General features: G+C 48.4%; 1 protein-coding gene across 6 annotated transcripts in view; it reads right to left on the reverse strand.

Annotated features, from left to right (window-relative positions):
* CIZ1 (CDKN1A interacting zinc finger protein 1) overlaps positions 1–21,823 on the reverse strand; it is a 30,292-nt gene extending 8,469 nt beyond the window's left edge. Inside the window, exons 1-12 of one of the 6 annotated variants that reach the window (XM_049895858.1) lie at positions 21,648–21,822; positions 20,818–20,983; positions 20,514–20,629; positions 18,327–18,398; positions 16,334–16,518; positions 14,207–14,285; positions 13,876–13,984; positions 13,049–13,376; positions 12,733–12,952; positions 12,356–12,477; positions 11,891–12,088; positions 11,007–11,131 (exon numbers count right to left, since the gene is read on the reverse strand). In XM_049895858.1, the coding sequence (XP_049751815.1) occupies positions 11,007–11,131; positions 11,891–12,088; positions 12,356–12,477; positions 12,733–12,952; positions 13,049–13,376; positions 13,876–13,984; positions 14,207–14,285; positions 16,334–16,518; positions 18,327–18,398; positions 20,514–20,629; positions 20,818–20,978 (1,715 nt within the window). In that variant the 5' untranslated portion in view covers positions 20,979–20,983; positions 21,648–21,822. The other 5 variants (XM_049895857.1, XM_049895856.1, XM_049895855.1 and 2 more) reach the window with 5 other exon arrangements.
* Between the last annotated feature and the right edge of the window lie 2,453 nt (positions 21,824–24,276).

Below are 24,276 nucleotides of genomic sequence, written 5' to 3' on the forward strand. Positions count from 1 at the left end.
AAGACATGAACAGACACTTCACCAAAGAAGACATTCAGGTGGCTAACAAGCACATGAAGAGATGCTCATGATCATTAGCCATGGGCAAGATGCAAATCAAAGCTACAATGAGATACCATCTCACCCTGACAATAATGGCGCTGATCAAAAAAAGAAAACAACAAATGCTGATGAGGGTGTGGGGAGACCGGAAGTCTACACTGCTGGTGGGAATGTAAAATGGAACAACCACTATGGAAAATGGTATGGCACTTCCTTAAAAATCTAGATTTAGAAATACCATATGATTCCTACTCCTTGGTATGTATCTTAGAGAAATAAGAGCTGTGACACAGACGCATGCACACCCATGTTCACTGCAGCATTATTCACAAAAGCAAAAAAATGGACACAATTTAAGTGTCCATCAACCGATGAATGGATAAACAAACTGTGGTACATACACACAATAGAATACTATGCAACAATAAAGAATAATGATGAATCTGTGAAACATGTCACGACATGGATGAATCTGGAGGACATTATGTTGAGCGAATAAGTCAATCTCAAAAGGACAAATATTGAAGGAGACTACTATTATAAAAAGTCATAAAAGGGTTACACCAGAAACATCTGTGATGGCTACCAGGGACAGGACAGGGAGGGAGAGAAAAATCACTGACTAGATAGTAGGCATGTGTTAACTTTGGTGAAGGAAAAGCAAAATATCTCCCCCACAGTGTGGGGGAAATCAGCACAACATGACAAAGCAAAGGAAGACACTGAGAAGTATGCAAAAATAAAAGGCAATGATGGTAAATTTTATAACATACACAATCCTGCAACAACAGTAATAACAAACAATAATTTATGAGTGGATAAGGTAGATGTGTATGCAGAATAGGTGTGAGGGCGTATGGGAGTGCCTAAACGTGCATATATAGGTTTGACTGTGGATATTTCTATATACGTATTTGTATGTGCTGCATGTACATTCATATATACAATAGACCACACAGGGAACACAGCCATGGAAACTTCCTAGACATAACCAAACACCTCGTGGGACTGAGTTACTGGGCTTGAAGGCTAAGGACCATAATCTCAGGGGACATGTAGGACAACTGGCATAACATAGTTCATAAAGACAATGTTCTACATCCTACTTAGGTGAGTAGCAACTGGGCTCTTAAAAGCTTGTGAGCAGCCATCTAAGATACAACTATCGGTCTCTTTCCATCTGGAGCAAAGGAGAGTGAAGAAAACCAAAGATTCAAGGGACCAATTAGTCAAAAGGAGTAACGGACCACAGGAGCCACAGCCTCCACCAGCCTGAGAGAAGAAGAACTAGATGGTGCCCAGCTACCACTACAGACCACTCTGACCAGGATCACAACAGAAGGATCTAGTCAGAGTGGGAAAAAATGTACAACAAAATTCAAGTTCATAAAAAAGACCAGATTTATTGGTCTGAGAGAAACTGGAGGAACTCCAAAGACTATGGCCCTTAGAAACCCTTCTAATTTGGAACTGAAGCCACTCCCAGAGATCACCTTTCGGCCAAATCATACACAGGCCTATAAAATAAATAACACCTGGGAGGAAAGTGCTCCTTAGAATAATCATCTATATGAGACCAAAAGGGCAACATCGGTCCAAAAGCAAAGATGAGACAGCAGGAAGGGGCAGGAAAACCAAACAAATGAAAACGATAGCTCGGTGGTAATGAGGAGAGTGCTGACACATTACAGAGATTGAAACCAACGTCACTGAACAATTGGTGCATAATTTATTGAACAGGAAACTAACTTGCTCTGTAAACCTTCACCTAACCCATTGCCACTGAGTCAATTCCTACTCATAGCAACCCTACAGGACAGAGTAGAACTGCCCTACACAGTTTCCAAGGAGCAGCTGGTAGATCTGAACTGCCGACCTTTTGGTTCCCCCATGCAGCTGTCAGTTTGTTGTACTGTGGGGGCTTGCATGTTGCTGGAAGCTATGCCACCAGTATTCAAATACCAGCAGAGTCACCCATGTTGAACAAGTTTCAGCTGAGCTTCTAGACTAAGACAGACTTGGAAGAAGGACCTGGCAGTCTGCTTCTGAAAAGAATCAGCCAATGCAAACCTTATGAATAGCAGCGGAACACTGTCTGATATAGTGCCAGAAGATGAGCCCCTCAGGTTGGGAGGAACTCAAAAGACAACTGGGAAAGAGCTGACTCCTCAAAGTAGGGTCAACGTTAATGACATAGATGGAGTCAAGCTTTTGGGACCTTCCTTTGCTGATGTGGCATGATTCAAAATGAGAAGAAACGGCTGCAAACGATCCATTAATAATCAGAACGTGGGATGTACAAAGTATGAATCTAGGAAAACTGGAAATCATCAAAAATGAAATGGAACGCATAAACATCAATATCCCAGGCATTAGTGAACTGAAATGGACTGGTATTGACCATTTTGAATCGGACAATCATATGGTCTACTATGCTGGGAATGACAACTTGAAGAGGAATGGCATTGCGTTCACTGTCAAAAAAAAAAAAAATTCAAGCTCTATTCTGAAGTACAATGCTGTCAGTGATAGGATAATATCCATATGCCTACAAGGAAGACCAGTTAATATGTCTATCATTCAAATTTATGTACCAACCACTAAAGCCAAAGATGAGGAAATTACCAACTTCTGCAGTCTGAAATTGATCAAACATGCAATCGGGATGCACTGATAATTACTGGTGATTGGAATGCGAAAGTTGGAAACAAAGAAGGATCTGTACTTGGAAAATATGGCCTTGGTGAAAGAAACAATGTCAGAGATCGCGTGATTGAATTTTGCAAGATCAACGACTTCTTCATTGCAAACACCTTTTTTCAACAACATAAACAGTGACTATACACATGAACCTCACCAGAAGGAATACACAGGAATCAAATCAACTACATCTGTGGAAAGGGATGATGGAAAAGCTCGATATCATCAGTCAAAACGAGGCCAGGGGCCAACTGCGGAACAGACCATCAATTGCTCACGTGCAGGTTCAAACTGAAACTGAAGAAAATTAGAACAAGTCCGCTGGCGCCAAAGGAAGACCCTGAGTATATACCACCCGAATTTAGAGAACAACTCAAGAACAGATTTGATGTATTCAGCACGAACGACCGAAGACCAGATAACTTGTGAAATGACATCAAGGAAATCATACATGAAGAAAGCAAAAGGTCATTAAAAAGAAAGAAAAGACCAAAATGGATGTCAGAAGAGACTCTGAAACTTGCTCTTGGACGTCGAGTAGCTAAAGCGAAAGGAATGATGGAGTCAAAGAGCTGAACAGAAGATTTCAAGGAGCAGCTCAAGAAGACAAAGTTAAGTATTATAATGACATGTGCAAAGACCTGGAGGTAGAAACCAAAAGGGAAGAACACGCTCGGCATTTCTCAAGCTGAAAGAAGTGAAGAAAAAAAGTCAAGCCTCGAGTTGCAGTAGTGAAGGAGTCCATGGGGAAAATATTAAACGATACAGGAAGTATCAAAAGAAGATGGAAGGAATACACAGTCACTAAACCAAAAAGAATTGGTCGATGTTCAGCCATTTCAGGAGGTAACATATGATCAGGAACCAATGGTACTGAAGGAAGAAGTCCACGCTGCTCTGAAGGCACTGGTGAAAAACAAGGCTCTGGGAATTGACGGAATACCAATTCAGATGTTTCAACAAATGGATGCACCACTGGAAGTGATCACTCATCTACACAAAGAAATTGGAAGACAGCTACCTGGCTAACGGACTGGGAGAGATCCATATTTATGCCTCTTCTGAAGAAAGGTGATCCCACCAAATGTGGAAATTATCAAACAATATCATTAATATCATACCCAAGAAAAATTTTGCTGAAGATCATTCAAAAGCAGCTGCAGCAGTGTGTCTACAGGGAACTGCCAGAAATTCAGGCTGGATTTAGAAGAGGACGGGGAACGAGGGATATCATTGCTGATGTCAGATGGATCTTGGCTGAAAGCAGAGAATACCAGACGGATGTTTACCTGTGTTTTATTGACTATGCAAAGGCATTCGACTGTGTGGATCATAACAAATTATGGACAACATAGCGAAGAATGTGAATTCCAGAACACTTAATTGTGCTCATGAGGAACCTACACACAGATCAAGGGCAGTTGTTCAAACAGAGCAAGGGATACCGCACGGTTTAAAGTCAGGGGAAGTGTGTATCAGGGTTGTATCCTTTCACCATGCTTATTTAATGTGTATGCTGAGCAAATTATCTGAGAAGCTGAACTATATGAAGAAGAATGCAGCATCGGGATTGGAGGAAGATTCATGAACAACCTGCGTTATGAAGATGACACAACCTTGCTTGCTGAAAGTGAAGAGGACTTGAAGCCTTAGTAATGAAGATCAGAGACCACAGCCTTCAGTATGGATTACACCTCAGCATAAAGAAAACAAAAATCCTCACAACTGGACCAATAAACAACATCGTGATAAATGAAGAAAAGACTGAAGTCAGGGATTTCATTTTACTTGGATCCACAATCAACACCCATGGAAGCAGCAGTCAAGAAATCAGAAGACACATTGGGCTGGGCAAATCTGCTGCAAAAGATCTTTTTAAAGTGTTAAAAAGCAAAGATGTCACTTTAAGGACTAAGATGCGCCTGACTCAAGCCATGGTGTTTTCAGTTGCATGTAAAAGCTGGAAAATGAATAAGGAAAACTGAAGCAGAATTGATGCCTTTGAATTGTATTGGTGAAGAATATTGAATATACCATGGACTGCCAAAAGAACAAATAAACCTGCTTGGAAGAAGTAAAACTAGAATGCTCCTCAGACACACGAATGGCGAGACTACATCTCATATGCTTTGGACGTGTTATCAGGAGGGATCAGTCCCTGGAGAAAATTACCATATCAAACCAGTTGCCATCGGGTTGATTCCAACTCATAGTGGCTCTATAGAACAGAGCAGAACTGCTGCACAGGGTTTCCAAACCTGTAAACCTTTATGGAAGCTGACTGCCACATTTTTCTCCTGCAGAGCAGCAGGTGGGTCTGAACCACCAAACACTGTTTCAATTAGCACCTGAGTGCTTTAACCACTGTGCCACCAGAGCTCCAGAATTACCATATGACCCCTGACCCCCAGCAATTCCATTCCTAGGTATATGCCCCAAAGAATTGAAAACAGGTACTCAAATACATATACACGCATGTTCACAGAAACCTATTCACGATAGCCAAAAGGTGGAACCAGCTTAAATGTCCATCAACAGAATAGATAAACAAATTATGTTATATGCATATAATGGAATATTATTCAGTAGTAAAAAGGAATGAATTACTGACATATACTACAACTGGATGAACCTTGAAAACGTTATGCTACGTGAAAGAAGCCAGACACAAAAGGTCATATATTATATGATTTCGTTTGTATGAAATATCCTGAATACGTAAATCCGTAGTCCAGGGGTTGCCAGGGGAAAGAGGGAAGAGGGTAGTGAGAAGCAACTGCTTAATGGGTGTGGGTTTCCTTTTAGGGCGATGAAAATGTTTGGAACTAAACAGAGGTGGTGGTTCTACAACATTTGAGTGAACTAAATGCCAATGAATTATTCACTTTAAAATGGTTAACTTTCTGCTACGTGGATTTCAAAAACCAAAGCCACATACTTGAAAAAACAGAAGGGCAGATATGTACATGTATATAATCTAGGTTGGGAAGATCTTTCTAAATATAGCATCAAGGCCAGAAATCAAAATGGTAAAGACTGAGAAATGTGATTGCATACAATTTAAAACTTCTACACATCGAGAAACATTACAAAGAAAATTTTTAAATGTCAGAGACAAGGTCTGTGTTATCACAGGCCAGAGTGTATCCTTTCATGGAGTCAGTTTGCTACGGAAGAAAAATCAAATACATACGAAAACATGTTCCAAGTCAGTAAATATACGAACCCTCTACAGAATACAGAAGCCTTGGTGGCATAGTGGTTAAGAGCTATGGCTGCTAGCCAAAAGGTAAGCAGTCTGAATCCACCAGGTGCTCTTTGGAAACTCTATGGGGCAGTTCTACTCTGTCCTGTAGAGTTGCTATGAGTCAGAACTGACTCAACGGCAATGGGTTTGGGTTTTTTTTTGGTTTTCTACAAAATACACACACAGCTTTATATAAATGTCAGGCGCTCGTGGACACCCCCAGCCCACTGAGGGAGCCTTAGTACGAACCCCTGTTGTAGAGTGAGATTTAAAGACATAAGAAAGGTTCACATACATTACATAGCATAAAAGTCCAATTTTTCTTTCTTTAAAGATTGTTTGCATAAACACAGGAAGGATCATGGGAAGGTCCAGGCCAAAAAGTAAACAATGTTTATCTCGGAGCAGTGGGGTTATGAATGATTTTTAATCTTGTGTGTCATGTGCATTTTTTTTTGAAGTATTATATAATGAACATAAATTTCTTTTTTTTGAATCGGAAATTTTTTTTTTTAATTAATAAAAGGCCCATCGACCACAAAATGAGTACCAGGTGTCAGGGCTTTCAGGGCAGTGGTGTCACTAGGGAGGTGTGTGGGGCACAGACCATACCAGGTGATGTTGTCAGAGGGGGTGACACCGAATGACTATCTATAAAATTTTGGTGCGTTTCAGCAGAAATTTATTTTTTATAAAAATATCTCTGTAGTTAGTTATGACAACAACAGCATCTTTCATAAGCCCAGCTTACATATATCAATAAACCTACGAGGCTAAAACTCTATGCCAATTTTACTTTTTGAAACTTCTAATGCCCTCTGGTCAGAGATGTCATTATTACCCAATTACAATCACTCTTCCAAGCACCTGGTTTTGTCTGCATGTGCTACAAGCATACTGTTGTTTTCCTTGCTGCCGCTATTTTTAAAGTTGCTGATTTTTTTCAAATTTTCTGGTGTTTTAGCTATATGGCTGTGGTAATTAGTATTTGTGAACCTATATCAATAACTTTTTAAAGAATGAAGTAGTAATTAAAGGAAAAAAGGGGTGATAAAGGGGAACTAAGATTTACGAGTAACAAATTCGTACAAAAAACATTACTAAGGATCCTGTATGGGTAACACCAACCTAGTGATGTCACTGTGTAAGGGACTTATTGCTCTCCGTGAAGCATGCTGAGGTTGCCTTGAACAAGTCCGGAGTGACCTGTGGAACCGGCAGCTTACTCTGAAGGGAAGCGTTACTATGGAATTTTGCCTTTAACCATAACCAAACTTTGTAAAGTTTGAATTTTTTAATGAGCATTTTAATATCTTTGCAATCAGAAAGCCCATTTACTGGATTATGAAGAAAGTGAGTGAGAAGGAGGACCTCGTAATCAAACAGGCAGCAACCTGTGCCAAGTACTGTGCCTGAGGCCTCTTAGAAATGGCCAAGGCAGGAGAAGCTTGCACCATGGCATCCACTGTCTGGGCATTGAGGAGGGAGGGAACAGTCACCCGCTACTGGCTAAAGCGCTGGGCTCAGTTCCCCCATGGGGAAATCCATTCCATGTGACTGAGTGAGCTGGCCCTACCCACCTAAAGGAAGCACGTGACCCAAGCCTGGCCAATCAGAACATGCCATCCCTAGCCATGGGATTGGTTCAGAAATTGTCACATGACCACAACCGACCATGGAGCATCTGCCCTAGAAACTGTTCACTATTGCAGATGTGGATGACTGCCTTTCCTCTGGGGTCACTATGCACAGAGGCTGGGGCTAGGAATATCCACTGTGCAGAGAAATGAACTTCTCTAAGAGTTGGTGTCCCCTGGACATCATTTGAGTTCCAGGTTCCTGCTGTATCCCTCACTTTCCCAACTTCAAAAGTCAAAAACATTGCCCTTTTTTGCTCAAGCTAATGTGAATTGGGTTTCTGTTAGTTACAACTGCAAAAGACCCATCTGATAGAGGACAGTACTGATGTCCACATATTGGAGATCAAAGTGGGGCACTCATGGAGTTGGAAGTGTGGTAAAATGAGTTCCCTTATGTGGCCTTTTGCCTTGGTTCTCTGGAAAAACAGCTTCAGAGATTTCCTCCTTAAACCCTGAGGAGTTACCTTTGCCCTAGTTTTCTGAAGAAGCAGTTTGGAAGAGGGGGCTCCTAGGTTGTTTTCCATCCCAGAGGGTTTGTTACTTTTGTCCTTGGTTTAAAGACATTTACTGGGTAAGCTGTAGCCAATTTCGTTTGATACTTTTCATCTGGCCCTGGGCTGTGATTGGTCTATTTTACACACCTTGCAGGGATTGGTCCATTTGATATGCAAATAGTGGCCTGAAAATCCACCCAAAAGGATTGAGTGACTTGTGGGGGTTGGTATATTCCCAATCCTTCTGCAAGGGCCATACCTTGAAATTGACAAGGAGTTTGCTTATGTAAGTGGCCAACCCTATAGAGGTTTTTCAGAGAACAAAGAAGAGGCAAGGGGAGGAGGGAGACGAAGCAGAGAGACAAGAGGCAAGGAACCTCCTAAAAGAGCTGTAATATGGGTCAAGGGCTGTAACACTGAAGTCAGCAAGAGGCCCAGAAGGGGCCCTGTGGCAGAGCTGGCAGTGACAGGATCAGAAGGGCCCCCAAGGCAGAGATGGCAACGATGGCAGAAAGCTGCTGCTAGGAGAACAGCAGCTGAGCAAACTGCTGCACTGGCTGTGAGCTGGGCCAGCTGGTAGCGGAAAAGCCAACTGTGTGGAGGCCGAAGGCAGAGAAGCCTACACAGCCAAGAGGGGATGTGCCTGGCAGAGAGAGTGTGCACAGCCAAGTGAAGGGCCTGCCTGCTTGCACAGCCAAGAGAAGGTCCTGAGAGAACGTCCTGCACTGAAGAAGGGAGGGATATGCTCTCCACCTCAGGGGAGACTTCCAGACCTTGCCTATGTTCATCCTGATCCTGAGCTGTTCCTGTTACTTTCAAGTTGATCCTGATCCCAACTTGTAGCCTGTTAATTCCCTAATAAACCACATAACTGTCAGGATGATCTGTGAGTTGTGTGTGGCCACAACATTACTGAGCCCAGCAGCGAAGTAAAGAGTGCTGTGAGGGGAACGGCTGATGTTGGAAATGGTGAAGAATTTGGAGAGTGGAGATATGTTTGATGTTCACCTCACAGGAACTAGCTTTGTGCTGATTCTGATTCTTATTCCTCAGGACTCTAGGCAAGTTCTGATGCCGCATGATAGAAGGGGTATTTTGTTTTACATTTGTTGTTAATACGTTAATGCAGCTGGGCACTGACAGATTCGAGACACTGACATTGGCGGCATTCCCAAGAGGACACCAAGATGGTGATGCAGCTGAGGAACTATGGCCTTGAAAACTATTTCTCCTTCAGTTCAACTGCCTTATCCTTCACAAAGCTTTTCTTGTAGAGGCCCCCATTCCTGGGCCACTCCAGTAAGCCAGGCTCCACCTCTCTGGGCGCCAAAGTACCACAGTATTTTCCATGATGGATCAGGAGGACCTGATCCCTTCTCCAGCCCCATTGGACTGTAAGCTCTGGAAGGCCAGTACTCCATCCCAGATTCTCCAGGGCCTGGCACAGGGTCAGCCCAGAGTTTCTGACTGTGTTGGGTGAAGGAAGAACAGGCAGCCTATCTGAAGGATGAATTTTTCCCCCTCATCCCAAACCCTCTCCCCCAAACTTGTTAACAGCCTGGGTTACATCTTTCCAGTTTTCTTCTGACATAGTCAATTGCAACATGCAGTTTGAATCCTATTTTAACTTGACTTTGCATCATATTTATTTCCATATCATTATATATTCCCGCAACTGTTCTAATTATTGGTTGTCCCTCCAAGTAGACAGGCCTTAACTGATCTAACCAATCCCCCAGTTTTAGATATTTTAGATCATTTTCAATTAAGTTATTTTCACTACTATATTAATTCTTCAAGGAACATCTTTGTGATCAAATTTCTGTTGTGTTCATGATTCTTTCACTTAAATGTAATTCCTGGGTCAGCAGGCAGCGCTTAAAGCTTGAGAATATACGGCAAAATCACGTAAGGAAGCTCCTCTCAGTGAGAATGGGCTAACAGAAACACAAGCTGCCCTTGGAGAGAAAGAGAGCTCCCTGTCACAGGACATGAGCAAACAGAGCTGTTTCTCAGAGTCCTACCAAGAGCCCTTCCTGTCCCCTCATCCCCATTTGGGGAGCTTCGAGCTGTGACCCCTATAAACTCTCATAGCCCAGTCGCTGACCACTGACTCAAGGGCCTATCCAGTCTAGGGATGGGTTTGATTTGGTCTCTATAGTATTTGTTTTGCTTTAATTCTGAACTAGCTGTCAACATTTTGAAAGTGGGGGATTTCACATATAAAATCTGGGTTTTGTGGATCCTTCTGAAAAACCGGGAGACACGGAGCTGAGGGACAGCTATCCTGAGACAGAGTCCAGGCCCAGGTAGCCTAAGTCAACACTGTCCACTTTTCTCATTGATGATATCTCTCAGCCCCTACAGGCCTGTGACTACCCACAGGGTTGGGGAAGATCCTCCAGCTTCCCACGGGCCTTCTCATATGAGAGGTGACATTTCTGATCGACTGAAACCCCAGGACAAGCAGGGAGAGGCAGGGAAGTGCTAACCTGGGGCAACACTGTGATCTGGTCCTCACCATCATGTCCCCATCATTGGGGTGAGCACATATGCCAGGGAGCAGGGACCTGTGCCACAGCCCATCTCCCTCCCTTGTGGCTGGTCACACTGTCCTGCCTAAATGGGACCATAAGAGACCATACAATTCATGAATTCCAGTATTATACCCACCACAAGGCCACCTTACAGATGGGGAAAACTCAGGTCCCAGGTGACACAGTTAACAGCGTGAAAAGGTCTCCAGGGTAGGGCAATGCTTAATCCAAAGGCAGACAATGCGGATGGTAGATTTGGAGCCTCTCTGGAGATCTCAGCCTTGCCCATCCCACGAGACTACCCACTCCCCAGCACTAAGCCTCCGAGGCCCCCCACCCCACTCACTCCTCCTCTCTCTCCAGAACGTCCCGGGGCACAGGCAGCAGGGACAGGAGGCAGGCCTGGCTCATGTGCTGGATCTCCTCAAGCCGCTGCTGGTGCTGGGCCCCTGCCATGTGGTCCTGGAACTCCTGCAGCCGGAGGGAGTGAAGGATGGGCATGAGGCACGAGCCCCAGGGCAGCAGGCAATGGTAAGCTCTGGGGAAGAGGAGTCCAACCTCGCCCTCACAGCCACCTGGCCATTGCTGCGAGGCCATTATTCTCACAACAACCCTGCACTGGCCAGAGCAGGAAAGGTAAACCAAGGCACAGAGTAAGCACACACCAGCCAGAGCTTCTGCCCCTCCTAGGAAGAAGCTGGCTGTGTGGAGGGAAGATGGTGTGAACTCCTCAAAGACAAAGAAGAGTCTGATTAACTTCCAGGTCTCCGTGGCTCTGCTTGGAGCAAAGCAGACAGCAACAGGAGTAACAATACCAATAGTAGTAATAATACAAGTATTACACTGTTATTAATGCTGCATGTGAATGCTCACTCTGGGCCAGGCCTGGGACTCATGACTTCAATGTCAAGGTCCTGAATCCTCAGAACCACCTGATGAGGTGGGTTCTAAACGTCTCTTCATCTGATTCACAAGGAAACTGTGACAAGGCCCACACAGCTGGTCGGGGCCCAGCTGGATTTGAACCAGGTCTGCCTGACTCTAAACACGTATGTTCTTGACTGGTCAGGAAATGTTTTCTGATGAAATGAACAGCTTCCAGGGGCAGGGCTCGAAGGGCCTAGTGTGGCTACTCAGACAGCTATGGAAGGGGCAGGCTGGGCATCCCATATAGACCTCGCCCTCTGCCCCACCCACCAACCACCCACCTGGGGCCTAGGGGTGCAGTACCTGCTGACTGGTGCAGTTGGCCTTGCAGATATAGCAGAAGAACTGGAGGGCCTGCTTGGAAGGCGCGCTGGTGGCAGCAGGGGTGGTGGACGTGGAGTCATTGGGACGGGGCCCAGGGTTCAGGGGTACAGTGCTAAAGGCCCGGCTGTCACTGCTCTGCAGGATGGTGACCTTCAGGGAGCCCCCAGCACCCCACACCTGTACCAGGAGCAGGAACAGAGCTACCACCAGCTGGGTGCTTATGGTGGATCACCCCCAGTGCTGGACAAACCACTATCGAATCAGTCTGGTCTGCCTAAGCATCACCAAAGGAGGGCTGCCAACTCATTGCACAGATAGGGGAAACAGGAGGGGGCCCTAAGGTGGTCTGGGGCAGACAGGCCATCCCACTGCTGGGTCCCATGGACTTCAAGTCCCCAGTGCCCAGGCAGGGACCCCAGCTGCCACATGAATGTCTCCACCCACCCTGAGCATCTCTCCAGTTCTTTGTTCACATTCTCCCACATCCAGGCTGCTGGCAGATTCCTCCTGGCTTTCCTCCACGCTGACCTGGGCATTCTCTGGCCCCGGTGAGACCTCCTCCAGGCCTGAAATGACAAATGTGCTCTATTTCCCAGAGTCCATCTCCCACCCTAGGTCCAGAGAGACCCAAGCCCAAGAGCTGCCTTCTCTGCCCACAGCCAGGAGCTTCAAGCCTCTGGTGTGGATAGGCAGATCCTGGTTCTAAGCCCAGACCTCAGTCCCAGGCTGTCCCCAGAGTCAGAAAATACCAGACAGGAACAAAGGGTCCTGGGAGAGCTGCTCCATCACCATGACTGGGTGGAGAGCCAGAGTTCACTTACCTTCTCCAGCTTCTACTGCATCAGGCAGTGTGTCCAGCGCCGCGGCAAGAACTGGAACCGGCGCTTGCTCCACTGGCACTGACACCTGTGGCTGGGTCTGAGGCTGTCCCTGGGTCTGCTCCGCTGGCAACTCTACTGGAGGCTGCTCAGGTGGCTGCTCCCGTGGCTGTTCCAGCAGCTGGACCCTTGGCCGTGCTTGTGTCTGCAGCTGGATCTGTACCTGTGGATACGTCTGTGTCTGTGCCTGGTTCTGCAGCTGCAGCTGCGCCTGCTTTGGGGGATATGAAGATGCCTCTGGCTGCACCTGCGTCTGTACCTGCTTCTGTGGCTCTGTCTCCTGCAGCTGTGGCTGCACCTGCTTCTGCTGAGGCACTAAGTGCTCTGGACAGGTCTGTGTTTGTGCCTGCTTCTGCAGCTTTGGCTGCACCTGGGTGTCCATTTGTGGCGTCTGTGGCTGAGTCTGTGGCTGCACCTTGGCCTGGATCTGCAGAACCCGTGGTGGGAATCGTGGTGGCATGCAGGCTTCTGGAGGCTCAGGCAGCAGCGCAGGTGTCTGTGTCTGCTTTGGTACTGTCTTCCGGCCCTGCGGCTGGACCTTTGCCTGCAGCTGCCCTGGGGGCCCTTTCTTTGCAGGCTCCTCTGAGCTAGGAATGATCAAGAAAAATCAAATTCACATCTTCCCAGAGGTCCAGTGGGAGCTCCCAAGAAAGGCCGAGACCTAGGTTCCAATACTCACTCTACCACTTATGAGTTGAGGATCCGGGCAAGCCCCTTCACCTCTCTAAACCTCAGTTTCACACAAGTAAATTGGGGAGAATCACAATTCCCCAGAACTTGCTAATATGTACTGAAAGCCCTGTAAACCTGCCCACCCCTCTGCCCACTCTCTAGGGTCCCAGATGCACATCTCCACCCTTCCACCTGGCCCCCTTGCCTACGTGGGGCTCAGTCACAGTGAAGACACCAGGGTCGGCCTGGGGCCCTCCCAGTAAGGTGCAGAATTAGGTGTGACTTTCCTCCAAGCCTTTTTTCTGGGTTCCTCCAAGCCAGGGGCTGGAGTTCTGAAGCACCCTGCCTCCCTTCCTTTGCAGGAATGACAGTATAAGGCACCGGAACCGTGGGCAAGTTTTCAGCATCTGTTACCTTTTCAGCCTCTTGGCTGGTGGCTGTGAAGCCCCATAAGGCTCCGGCTCTGGTGCTGGCATGCGTTTCTCCTTAGCGATGCCATCTGGGCAGTGGGGAGACTCTTGACCTGGAAAGGAGGGCAGACAGATGACCATGGATGCTGGGTTGAACACTTAAGAGTTCCAGGAGATGAGGCCTGGGCTCACTCTCACATCCATCGTCCTGTCCCTGACCCGAGAGGGGAGAGTTAGCCCACCTGCCTCACAGATCTGCCTGTCACCCACCCACACTGTGCCCACCTACCCCAACCCGTGTCCCCTCTGAGGGGCCAGCAGCCTCCCTCCCTCACCTTCTGGTGTGTCGGTTCTGGGCTCTGCCACTTCCTCAGACCCCTCCGGGGGGTCTGACTTGTCTTCCACAGGCATCGTCTGAGAAGAAGAATCCTGCTTCCTTTCAGAAACCATTTCTGACATCTGCCATCCACCCTTGCAAATGTCACTTTGCCCAGTAGTGGCTATATCAGTCCCCCAGAGTACGAAGGGCTCAGGGGACCTCTGGCCAGCCTAGCCCCAGAGCTGCTGGGCAGATGGTCCTGAACACCCCAGGAATCGTGTCTAGGAGGGTCCATCTAGCTGCCACAGGTTTGGGGGACGCAAAGTCTTCTCCTGGCCCACAATGCCGTCTCTTGATTTCCTACCCCCTTAACGAAGCAGCCAGAGGGATCTTTCTAAACACAAACTTGATCACATCTCTTAATTCTTTCCGGCTTAAAGCCCTCCTGTGCTTCCCTACGCCCTAGAGTTCTCCTTACTCCAACCCCCAAGCCCCGCACCATCTGGCCTCTGCCCCACCCTCCCCTCCAGCCTCATCTTCCTCTACTCTGCCCCCATCCTCTCTGTTCTGTCCATACTAGCCTTCTTCCTGGTAGTCCAAAGTCCCAGGCCTCTTTCTGCCCCCCAGGCCTTCACCCAGAGCCCGAAAGGCACTTCTTACAGGAAGCCCTCCTGACCCCAGACTAGGACAGGTCCCACCGTGCCTTGGGCTTCTCCTTTTTGCTCAATTTCATAATCTTAATTAATTAGTTGAGTATTATTTGTATTTCATGTCTCTCACCACCTCACTCCCACCCCCAGCCCAAGAATTTCAGGAGGGCCAGACCAGAGGCCCTCTTTATCCCTGAATTCCCTGGACCCCCAGAAAGTGCTAACAGATGTTTGCTAAGTGAACATATGACTCTGGCCACTGCCAGGCCTCTCCAGGAAGCTCCCCAGGAGCCCGCCTGCACTAAGCCCAAGGGGCAGCCCCATGACTTGGCCCCTAGGTTCTAGCTGTGTGGCCCAGGGCAACCCCCAACCCTACACTCTGAGCCTCGGTTTTCCCATATGTAAAGCAGAGAGGGTGGACACTAGACAGTCCTTAAAGGAACACATTATGACAGGCCCTATCGGAAGGTCCAAGGCTAGGGTCCCTGTCTGGAATGGCATGCCTCAGACCAGCCAGGAAGGGGGGAGCTTCCCCCACCCCCAGAACTGTACTCAGGAGCATGGTGTGTGCAAGGAGCCGCTGGGAGTTTCAAGGACAGGACGGTCTCAAGGGAGGTGATGCCGTTTGCAAGCCTGAATCTTTCTGCTTATGTGAGGGAAAGGCTCTCAAACACCAGCTCATCTCTGTTTAACAGGAGCTAGAGGGCTGCAGGCTCAGAACCTTCAGCTGGCAACAAAGTACAGTTTAGGATTTTATAACATTGTTTTATCACAATTACACTTCTTTTACTTCCATATTTGACTAGTTACACTGGTTTTTGCACTTCAGATAGTGATACAAAGTTTCCTTTTTAAATAAATATAATTGAAAAGAAGCTAGTTCATTTAAAGTTGTGCTATCTCATACAGTCGCCACGGGCCACACACGGCTTTTGGGTCCTTGAAACGTGGCCAGTTTAAATTGCAATGTGCTGATGTGCCGTAAATATAATACATGCCAGATTTTGAAGACAGTGCAAAAAAGAAAGACTATAAAAATACCTCCTTAAATAATTTTCATATTGATTACATGTTAAAATGATAATATATTTGATATATTGACTTAAATAAAATGTATGAATAGGATTAATTTTACCTGTTTCTTTTTATTTTTAAAAATGTGGTTACTAGCAAATTTTAAATTATGGACAGTACTGATATAAAGAGAAATATCAAGTAAATAATAGTACAGGTGGGTTTTGGTTAGTGTTTGGACATGGCAAAAATCACGTTAGGATACAGGAATGTTTGAGGTTTAGGGAACACTAGACAAGTCAGGCCCCTTACTTTATAGATGAGGAAACTGAGCCACAAAGAGGTGGTGTGACCTGCTCAAAAAGCCAGGGTGGGCCAAAGCGGATGGAGCTGAGCTGATACCCAGGTGTCCCCTCTTCCCCTCCCATCCCACCTCTACTCACCTTGTGACTGGGGGTAGTGGAAGAGGGGGTACGTGCCTGTTTCTGGGGAGTCCGCCTTGAAAGGGGAGGGTTCATGGGGACCCCAGCAGGAGGGGGGCCCAGCAGGGACTGGCGAGTGGCCTGGGGAAAGAACTGCTGTAGATTTGGGGTGGCCAGCTGTGGGGGTGTAAGGCTGGGGGCTGTCAGGCTCGGGGTTGTCAGGCTGTAGCCACGGAGGTTACCTGTGAGCAAGAAGAGGGGAGAAAAGGGATCACAATTGTGGTTGGGTGGTAGAAGTGAGTGTGAGGGGGTCAGTCCCCCAAAGCATCATGGGAACATAACAGGCAACTCTGAAGGGAACCATTCCCCATCCAAGGAGCCAGAGGAAAGAGATGAGAGCAAGGGGTCAGTCCCACTTGGGCACTAGTGGTGGAGGAGGCCTTAGGGCTGGTTTTCTGCTCCAACTGGGGGGCAGGAATGGGATAAGGGGTGGGGCACTGCCTTTTCTCCCTTCAGATGTCTCCCTGGTAAGTGGCTTGACCCAGTGCAAGGCCCATTAGGAGACCCAGAAAGATGGCTGATCCCTGGAATAATAAGACACGCCCACACTCACCAGCTACCCTTCATCAAAGGCCTACAATGAGCCAGGCACTGCGCTCACATCAGCAGTCATCAGGGGTAGGTACTATTATCTCTACTTTACTGATGAGAAAATGGAGACACAAAGTGGAGAAGCAGCTTGCCAGGGTCTGTGAGAGGCGCTGCCACCCACCTCCTGGCCCCAGACAGGATTCAGGGGTCCTCCTGACCCTTCTCTCTCCTCGCCTGCCCCCATCCAAGCTATCACCAAGTCCTATCAACTCTTTCTCTTACATCTACTCCTCCTAGTCTGGCTTCTCCTTTCTAGCCCCTCTCACCCCACATCTTCCAAAGCCACTTCATCCCTTACCTGAATTTCAGCCACAACCTTGTCACAGACTAGTAGCAAATAGTGATCTTTCTAAAATGACATTCTGACCTTGCTCCTTCCCCTGCCAAAACCCTCCCATAGCTCCCTGATGCTTGGGAATGAAGTCCAGGCCTCACCATGGAGGTCCAGACCAGCCCACCTCACTGACCCCTCTTCTTGCCATTCTTCCCACACTCCTGCACTACGCTACAGCCATATGCCCCCACGCATCCCACAAAGATGCCTGGTTTCTTCCCGCTTCTGGGCCTTTGCATGTGCTGTTCCCTCTGCCTGGGCTGTTCCACCTCCACTAACTGCTAATCAACTCTCAGACCTTCCTTTAGCTATTTCTCCTCCAGGAGGCTTTCCTAGACCCTCTCTGTGTCTTCCCAGGTGATCCCTCATGCCCCCCACAGGCCCAGGACTAGCTGCACAATCTCCTGGTCTGCCTCCAGCTGCCCACAGCCCAACCACACTGGGAACTCCTCAAGGGTAGGCTCCTCATCCAACTCAGCTCTACACCTCAGGGGAGACCCAGTGCTCAGGAAGTGTTTGAGAAATGAAATACAGTTGGAACCCTTGCCCCAGTGCACTGAAGTGCCTCACTGTGCTGGGGTGCAAAGCACAGGGATTAAGGGCATGGGTCAGAAGTGCCTTGAGAGCTGGATTCAAATTCAGACTCTACAGTACAAGCTCTTGGCCATGGGCAAATCAGTTCCTCTTTCTCAGCCTCAGTTCCCTCATCTCTAAAATGGGAATGGTAACAGTGCTTGCCTCATAATGGTTTATCAGGATGCAATGAGATATACGAATGTGCCTGGTACACAGTAAGTGCCTAATTAACATAAACTTAAAATAAACATATATACACATTTGTACAGAGAGAGCCAGCGCACCAGCTCTTAAACATAAAAACACAAAAGATGGAATACCCTAATAGAAAAATGGACAAAGGACATGGACAAGTCACAAAAATACAATGGTTAACAGATATATTTGACGGCACTAGCACTCAAAAAAATGTAAAAACATTAATGATATAGCTTTTCTTGCCAACCAAATTAGTATATTATATATATATATAAAAAAAACATATAATACCCAATGTTGCTGTGGGCATGGTGAGGCCGGCACTGTCATACGTGGCTGGTGGCATTGCAAACTGGTCCAGTCCTTTGGGAAAGCAATTTGGCAACACTTAATCAAGAGCCATAAAACATCCATCTCCATCCATCATTCTACTTTTGGGAATTCATTCTAAGAAAATAATCTCAAACATGGAAAAAGATATTTATCCCAGTGTTACTTAAAACAGAAAAAAAAAAAAAGGAAACAGCTCAACTGTCCAATAAGGGAAGAAGGTTTAGAGAAGCAAGGGCACATCCCCCGAGTGGAATACCAAACAGCTATTAAAAGTCATCTTTACAGAGACTGTAAACTTGTATGGGAAATGATCATGGCAATATATTCAGCAAAAAAGAAACAAAACACAGCCTTCTGCTAATGACACAACCACTAAAAAAAAAAAAAAAAAAGACACAACCACAGTCAGGTATAAATTCCCAAGTGTGTGTCTAGAAAAAAAATGCAAGGAAATATACCAAAACATTGACCGATGGTGGCTTCAAATGATGATTTGGGTTTTCCTACAGCCTTTGTTTATATCTTTCCACTTTTTTTTGGTGGGTAGTGGTTAAGTGCTATGGCTGTTAACCAAAAGGTGGGCAGTTCAAATCTACCAGGCTCCTTGGAAACTCTATGGGGCAGTTCTACTCTGTCCTATAGGGTCACTATGAGTAGGAACCAACTCAGCAACCAGTTTGGCTTTTTGGTGTATGGGGAAAGAACGTATGCATACATCGTGGGTCTCTGTGTGTACTTTTATCTCTCCATCCATCCAGCTATCATTTGCAAGTCAGCTCCCATCCACACCCACATGGCCCTGGCAGGACTGAAGACTAACAAACCATCATACCTTCTTATTGCTAAGGACACAGCTCTGCAGTAAGACGTGGGCTCTAATTCTCATTCCAATCAATACCTACTCACTGTGTGACCTTGGGCACGTGACCCTTTCTGATCCTCAATTTCTTCAATGTAAAATGAGGATCATGGGTAGGTATATCTACCCTTAGGGTTGTCAGCAGAGTCAAGGAGTTGAGTTTGGAAAGGCCTCAGGCAGTGCCTGGCCCAGAAGGAGCACCCAGGAAACCACTGCGACCATTACTGTTAACAGCCCTACAGGAGGGGCTGGGTCTGAAGGTGAACTGGCCCCAGGTCACTGGGCCCCTGGATTACCCTTTCAGGGGCTGAGGGATCAGAAGCAGCGTCTAGGAAGAAAGAGTGAGAGGCTGCTCTCCACATGGGGAAACAGGCGAAGATACAAGTTTAATGCACAGATCTAGGGATGCCCACTCAGACATTAGAGGTCAAAAGGCCCAGGACCTGGTCTAGCTCAACCACTGCAAGTGCTGTAGGACCCAGGGAGAATGACTTCCTTTCTCTGGGTCTCAGCTTCCTCATCTGTCAAATTGGATATGGAGGTGTTGTTGTGCGTGCTGTCAAGTCGATTCTGACTCATAGCAGCCCTTTATAAGAGAATGGAACTGCCCTATAGGGTTTCTTAGGCTGTAATCTTTACCGATGGGGCCCTGGTGGTGCAGCGGTTAAGTGCTCAGCTGCTAACCAAAAGGTCAGCGGTTCAAACCCACCAGCCGCTCCTCAGGTGAACGATGTGGCAGTCTGCTTCTGTAAAGATTTTATAGCCTTGGAAACCCTACGGGGCAGTTCTACTCCTGTCCTAGAGGGTCGCTATGAGTCAGAATTAACTCAGCTGCCATGGGTTTGGTTTTTTTTAATCTTTAGAGGAGAAGATGACCTTGTCTTCTATCCTGTGGAGTGGCTGGGTAGGTCTGAACCACTGACCTTTTGGTTAGCAGCCGAGCGCTTAACCAGTGCACCACCAGGGCTCCTTGGGTTGCAGAGGAGGGTAGTGAAAATACTCCTTTCCATCCATTAGCTTACCTAATCTGAATGTGGGAGAAGCACAGAGTACTGCCCACAGTGTCAGCACCACGGCCAAGAGCTCTGCTCTGCGATCAGACAGACCTGCATTCAGCTGAACAACTTAGGGACTTTCACCTCCTGGAGCCTCAGGGTCCTCATGTGTAAAGTAGGGGCTGAGATAGTTCCCTCTCAAGGTTATTGAGTGGATGTGATGAGATTTAGCGTCAGGGGGCTGCTGGGGATCTACATTAAAATGGAGTGGGAAGGGGCCTGGAGCCATACCTTGCAACTGCTGTAAAAGCAAAGCTCTCTGTAGCACAGAGCTGTTGAGAAGGGAGGCCGAGTTGGTGCCCTGGAGATTCAGAAGCTGCTGCTGTGACTGCGGCTGGGGGAGCCCCCTGCGTGTTGGGAGGGGGCGTCAGAGGGTTGTTGGGAAGGCAGACAGAGGATTCCCCTGGGGGTAGGAATTGATGACCCCCCAAACCTCGAGGAGGGGTGCCCCTGGGAGAAAGGACTGTGGTGAGGGGCCTCCAAGCCCTGAGTCTGAGTGACAGGGCTGGGACCACCGCCCCAGCGGGGAGCTCACCTGCCCACCACCACGGGCAGGGGGGCCTGTGGGGGGGACTGCTGGAGCAGCTGCTGGAGCTGCAGTAACTGCTGCTGCTGCTGGAGCTGCTGCTGCAACTGCTGGAGCTGCTGCTGCTGCTGCTGGAGCTGCTGCTGCTGCGGCAGCTGCTGGTTGAACATGGCGGCTGGGGGAAGAAAGAAGGGTAAGCCGGAGTGCCCCCTAGGCCAGTCCGGCTCTCCCGCCACCCACGGCCACCCAGGCCAACCCGCAGCCCTTACACACTGCCTGCTGAACTTCACAGCTACACTCTCAGTCCTGTCCAAAGCATGCCACAGCCGCACCCCCATCCTTTCAACATCCCTCCAATCCTGCCAGTAGCAACCCCATGCAACTACCCTCCCACCAATTCACCCAAACCCCGCCAAGAGCCCTCCTTCATACACATCCCCGACCTCGACCTCCAGCTCTCCAACTCGCGCGTCTCTACCCTTCCGGTAGAAGAGCCTCTCTACCCCCGGCATTCTGCACCAATCGCGTCCCGCCGCCTGCCCCCCGCCCTCACCTCTTTATGATATTCCCACCCTCTCCCTTGTGCCCTATTTCGTGTCAGTAAGATTCAACGACACCCCCACTCCGATAAGCTTTCACTTTCGCCCCCCTAGACTTCCCTTTACCCTAATCCCACCCCGGTGCCCCCCAACTCCCCCCGCCCCCCATTCCGCTGACTCCTTCCTCTGCCGATGTGGACAACATTACCATCAAATCCTGAAGTCCCAATCCGCCCGCAGAGTCCGCAGCCTCCATTCAAGTTGTCCCTAATTCCCCACCCCGCTTCAAGTCCCCCGCACCTCGCCTCCCCGCGCAGCTTTTGCCGCGGGAATTGCACAGCCTCCTCCCTGCACCCCCTCAGCAATCGCGTCGCCCCCTCGGGAAAGGAGGGCTGCGGGCCTGCCGCACGCGGGCTGGGCGGCTCCGGCTCCCGGGCTCCCGCGCCTCCGCCGGGGCCTGCCCGCTCGGAAGGCACTTCCGCGAGCCGGGCCGGGAGCGCCCTCTGGAGGCCTGGAGGTCTTGGTGCCGCCGGCCGCGCCGCAAGGACCTTCCCCGCGCAGGGGTCAAGCTGCGGGGGCGGCGCCAGCTCACCCCGCGTCCCGGCGCCTGTGGGCGCACCTCGGGGGTGCGAGGGGGTCCTAGGCAGGGCAGACCTTCCATCTCGCGTCCTCCACATCCAGAAGGGGCGACTCTGAGCCCAAGGTCCGTCTGTCGCCCGGAGGGGTCTGTCGTCAGGCAGGGCCATGGCAGGGGGCTTCGAGGAGGACCGGTCCCAACCGACCTCCCCGCGGCCTGTCCTGTGAACCTGGAGCCCCGCGCCGGGCTGGCGTGGGAGGGGGTGTGAAACCGGCCAATTTGCATTCGGGGACCGAGGCCCGGCGAGAGGGCGACCAGCCAGGGTCGCACGTCGGGCAGAAGAGATTGCCCTGGAAGGGAATGGGGTGGGGGCTCCATTTGAAGTATTCTCGTTAGATTTGGCTCTGGAGCGGGTGAGGAAGGCTGAGTTCAGTTAAAAAACAAAAACAAAAAAACGGTGTTCATCCTGCCCCTAAAATGATTCTAACCCGAGGGCCTCTTTAAGGACGACTCTATTTCCTGCCCCGGTGCCCCCCTCCGCAGTCCCCATTCGTTAATACTGTGCCAAATAACTCTTGGTTACTAAGTAGCAATTCCTATTCCCTTTCCTTATGCTCAAAGTCATCAATTTCTGTAACAGCCCTGGGCGATTCGCTCTTTTTGCATTAAGCATCAGACTTTGCGCCAGCACTGCACACGGTGGCGGTAGGAACTCGCAGGTTAAGAGTTAGGCCCACTGTTTTGAGGGAGGGCGATCAGGCAGCGGAGCCCGGCGGCGCAACAAATCACTGCAGCCATGTGACTAGCGCAGCTCTAAAACTCTGGCCCCGGCTCTACCGCAGCCCCGGGCAGCGGCAGAGGTACCTAATGGTCTGGAGCAGTAGCAAAAGAGCAGGGACTTAGAGGCACCTGGGGAGGGGCCGGGGTCAGGCGCTCCTACGTGCCTGTGGGTGAAAAGGCAGCCCGGAACGTTGGGCTTTGAACGCAGGCCTGAGGAGTTGAGGCTTCCCCCCCACCTCCCAAGGTAGGCACGTTAGGAGAGGGTATGAAGCCCAGAGCCACAGCATCAAGTGCAAGGATTAGAAAACACTCAGGGTAAGAGAGAATGGTGGTGACCTGAAGCAAGACAGAGTCAGAAGAAAAGGGACCAAGAGAGATAGCCCACGTTTCCAACCAGGTTGAAGCACACTGACACCCTGATCTGGGCACTGGAGTCAGAGAAGTCCAAGGCTGACCCTGGCCCATGGGGGAGCCTGTCTTCTTGTCTGTAAAATGGGTGCCACCTCCCAGGGTGGTGTGAAGATGACATTTACATAATGCTTAGGCAGACACCTGGCACAGAGGAAGCTTAGCAAACTGCCAAATTAAAAAAAAAAAAAAAAAACTAAAAATAGTGCTCACACTGCTGAAGATTGGGAAGGCAGCACTGACTTCTTCCATCCATCCATCAGTTCACCTTTCTGGAAAGCAGTTTGCAATTACCTATCGAGATTCCTGAACGTGTTCTGTCCTGTGACCTGATATCCCCACTTGTAGGAATCTAGTCTAGCAAGTAATCAGAAATGAGACTTTTAAGAGCCAGCAGGCTGTTCAAGGAGCATTATTTATAATAAACTAAACTCAGTACCCTTGAGTCGATTGCGACTCATAGTGACCCTATAGGACAGAGTAGAACTGCCCGGTAGAGTTTCCAAGGAGCACCTGGCGGATTTGAACTGCCGACCCTTTGGTTAGCAGCAGTAGCACTTAACCACTAAGTCACGAGGGTTTCCTTATTTATAATAGCTGCCTAGAATAAATCATGGTGTCTGCCTCTTATGGAATAGCACACAACCATCAGAAATTATGTTTTCAAAGGATCTTTAAACACAATATGATGTGAAGTGCACTCAGCAGGTTACAAAACTGCATATACATTTACAATCCTGGTTTTGGAAAGAATAAATATACGTATGTAGTGGACTCGTGTTGGGAGGGTTCACGTTCTCTCCTCTTTTTCTAATTTGCTGTGATGGGTTTGTACAACGTTAACATGGAAAGGGAGTGAAGTTTTTTTTTTTTTTTTAATGCATATGACCTTGTGCTCTGTCTTTGAAGGCCAGACGAGATAATGAATGTGGACAGTGGGGCTAGACTCGTGTTAATTGTTTTTAATCAACCTTATGCAGGCAGAGGCCTCCAACCAATATATCAGAGGGAGAATAGGGGCCTCATCTCTTTGCCTCCCAAATGGAGTCTCAGGTTAGAGAATCACCGTGAGACCTCGTTCTTGCCTCTGGTTTGAGATGCCCCTTTATCACAAAATAAACTCTTATACACACTGGGATCTACATCCAGATCCATTCTGCTCCA

Source organism: Elephas maximus, chromosome 9, assembly GCF_024166365.1.
Source record: "Elephas maximus indicus isolate mEleMax1 chromosome 9, mEleMax1 primary haplotype, whole genome shotgun sequence".
Classification (NCBI taxonomy): Eukaryota; Metazoa; Chordata; class Mammalia; order Proboscidea; family Elephantidae; genus Elephas; species Elephas maximus.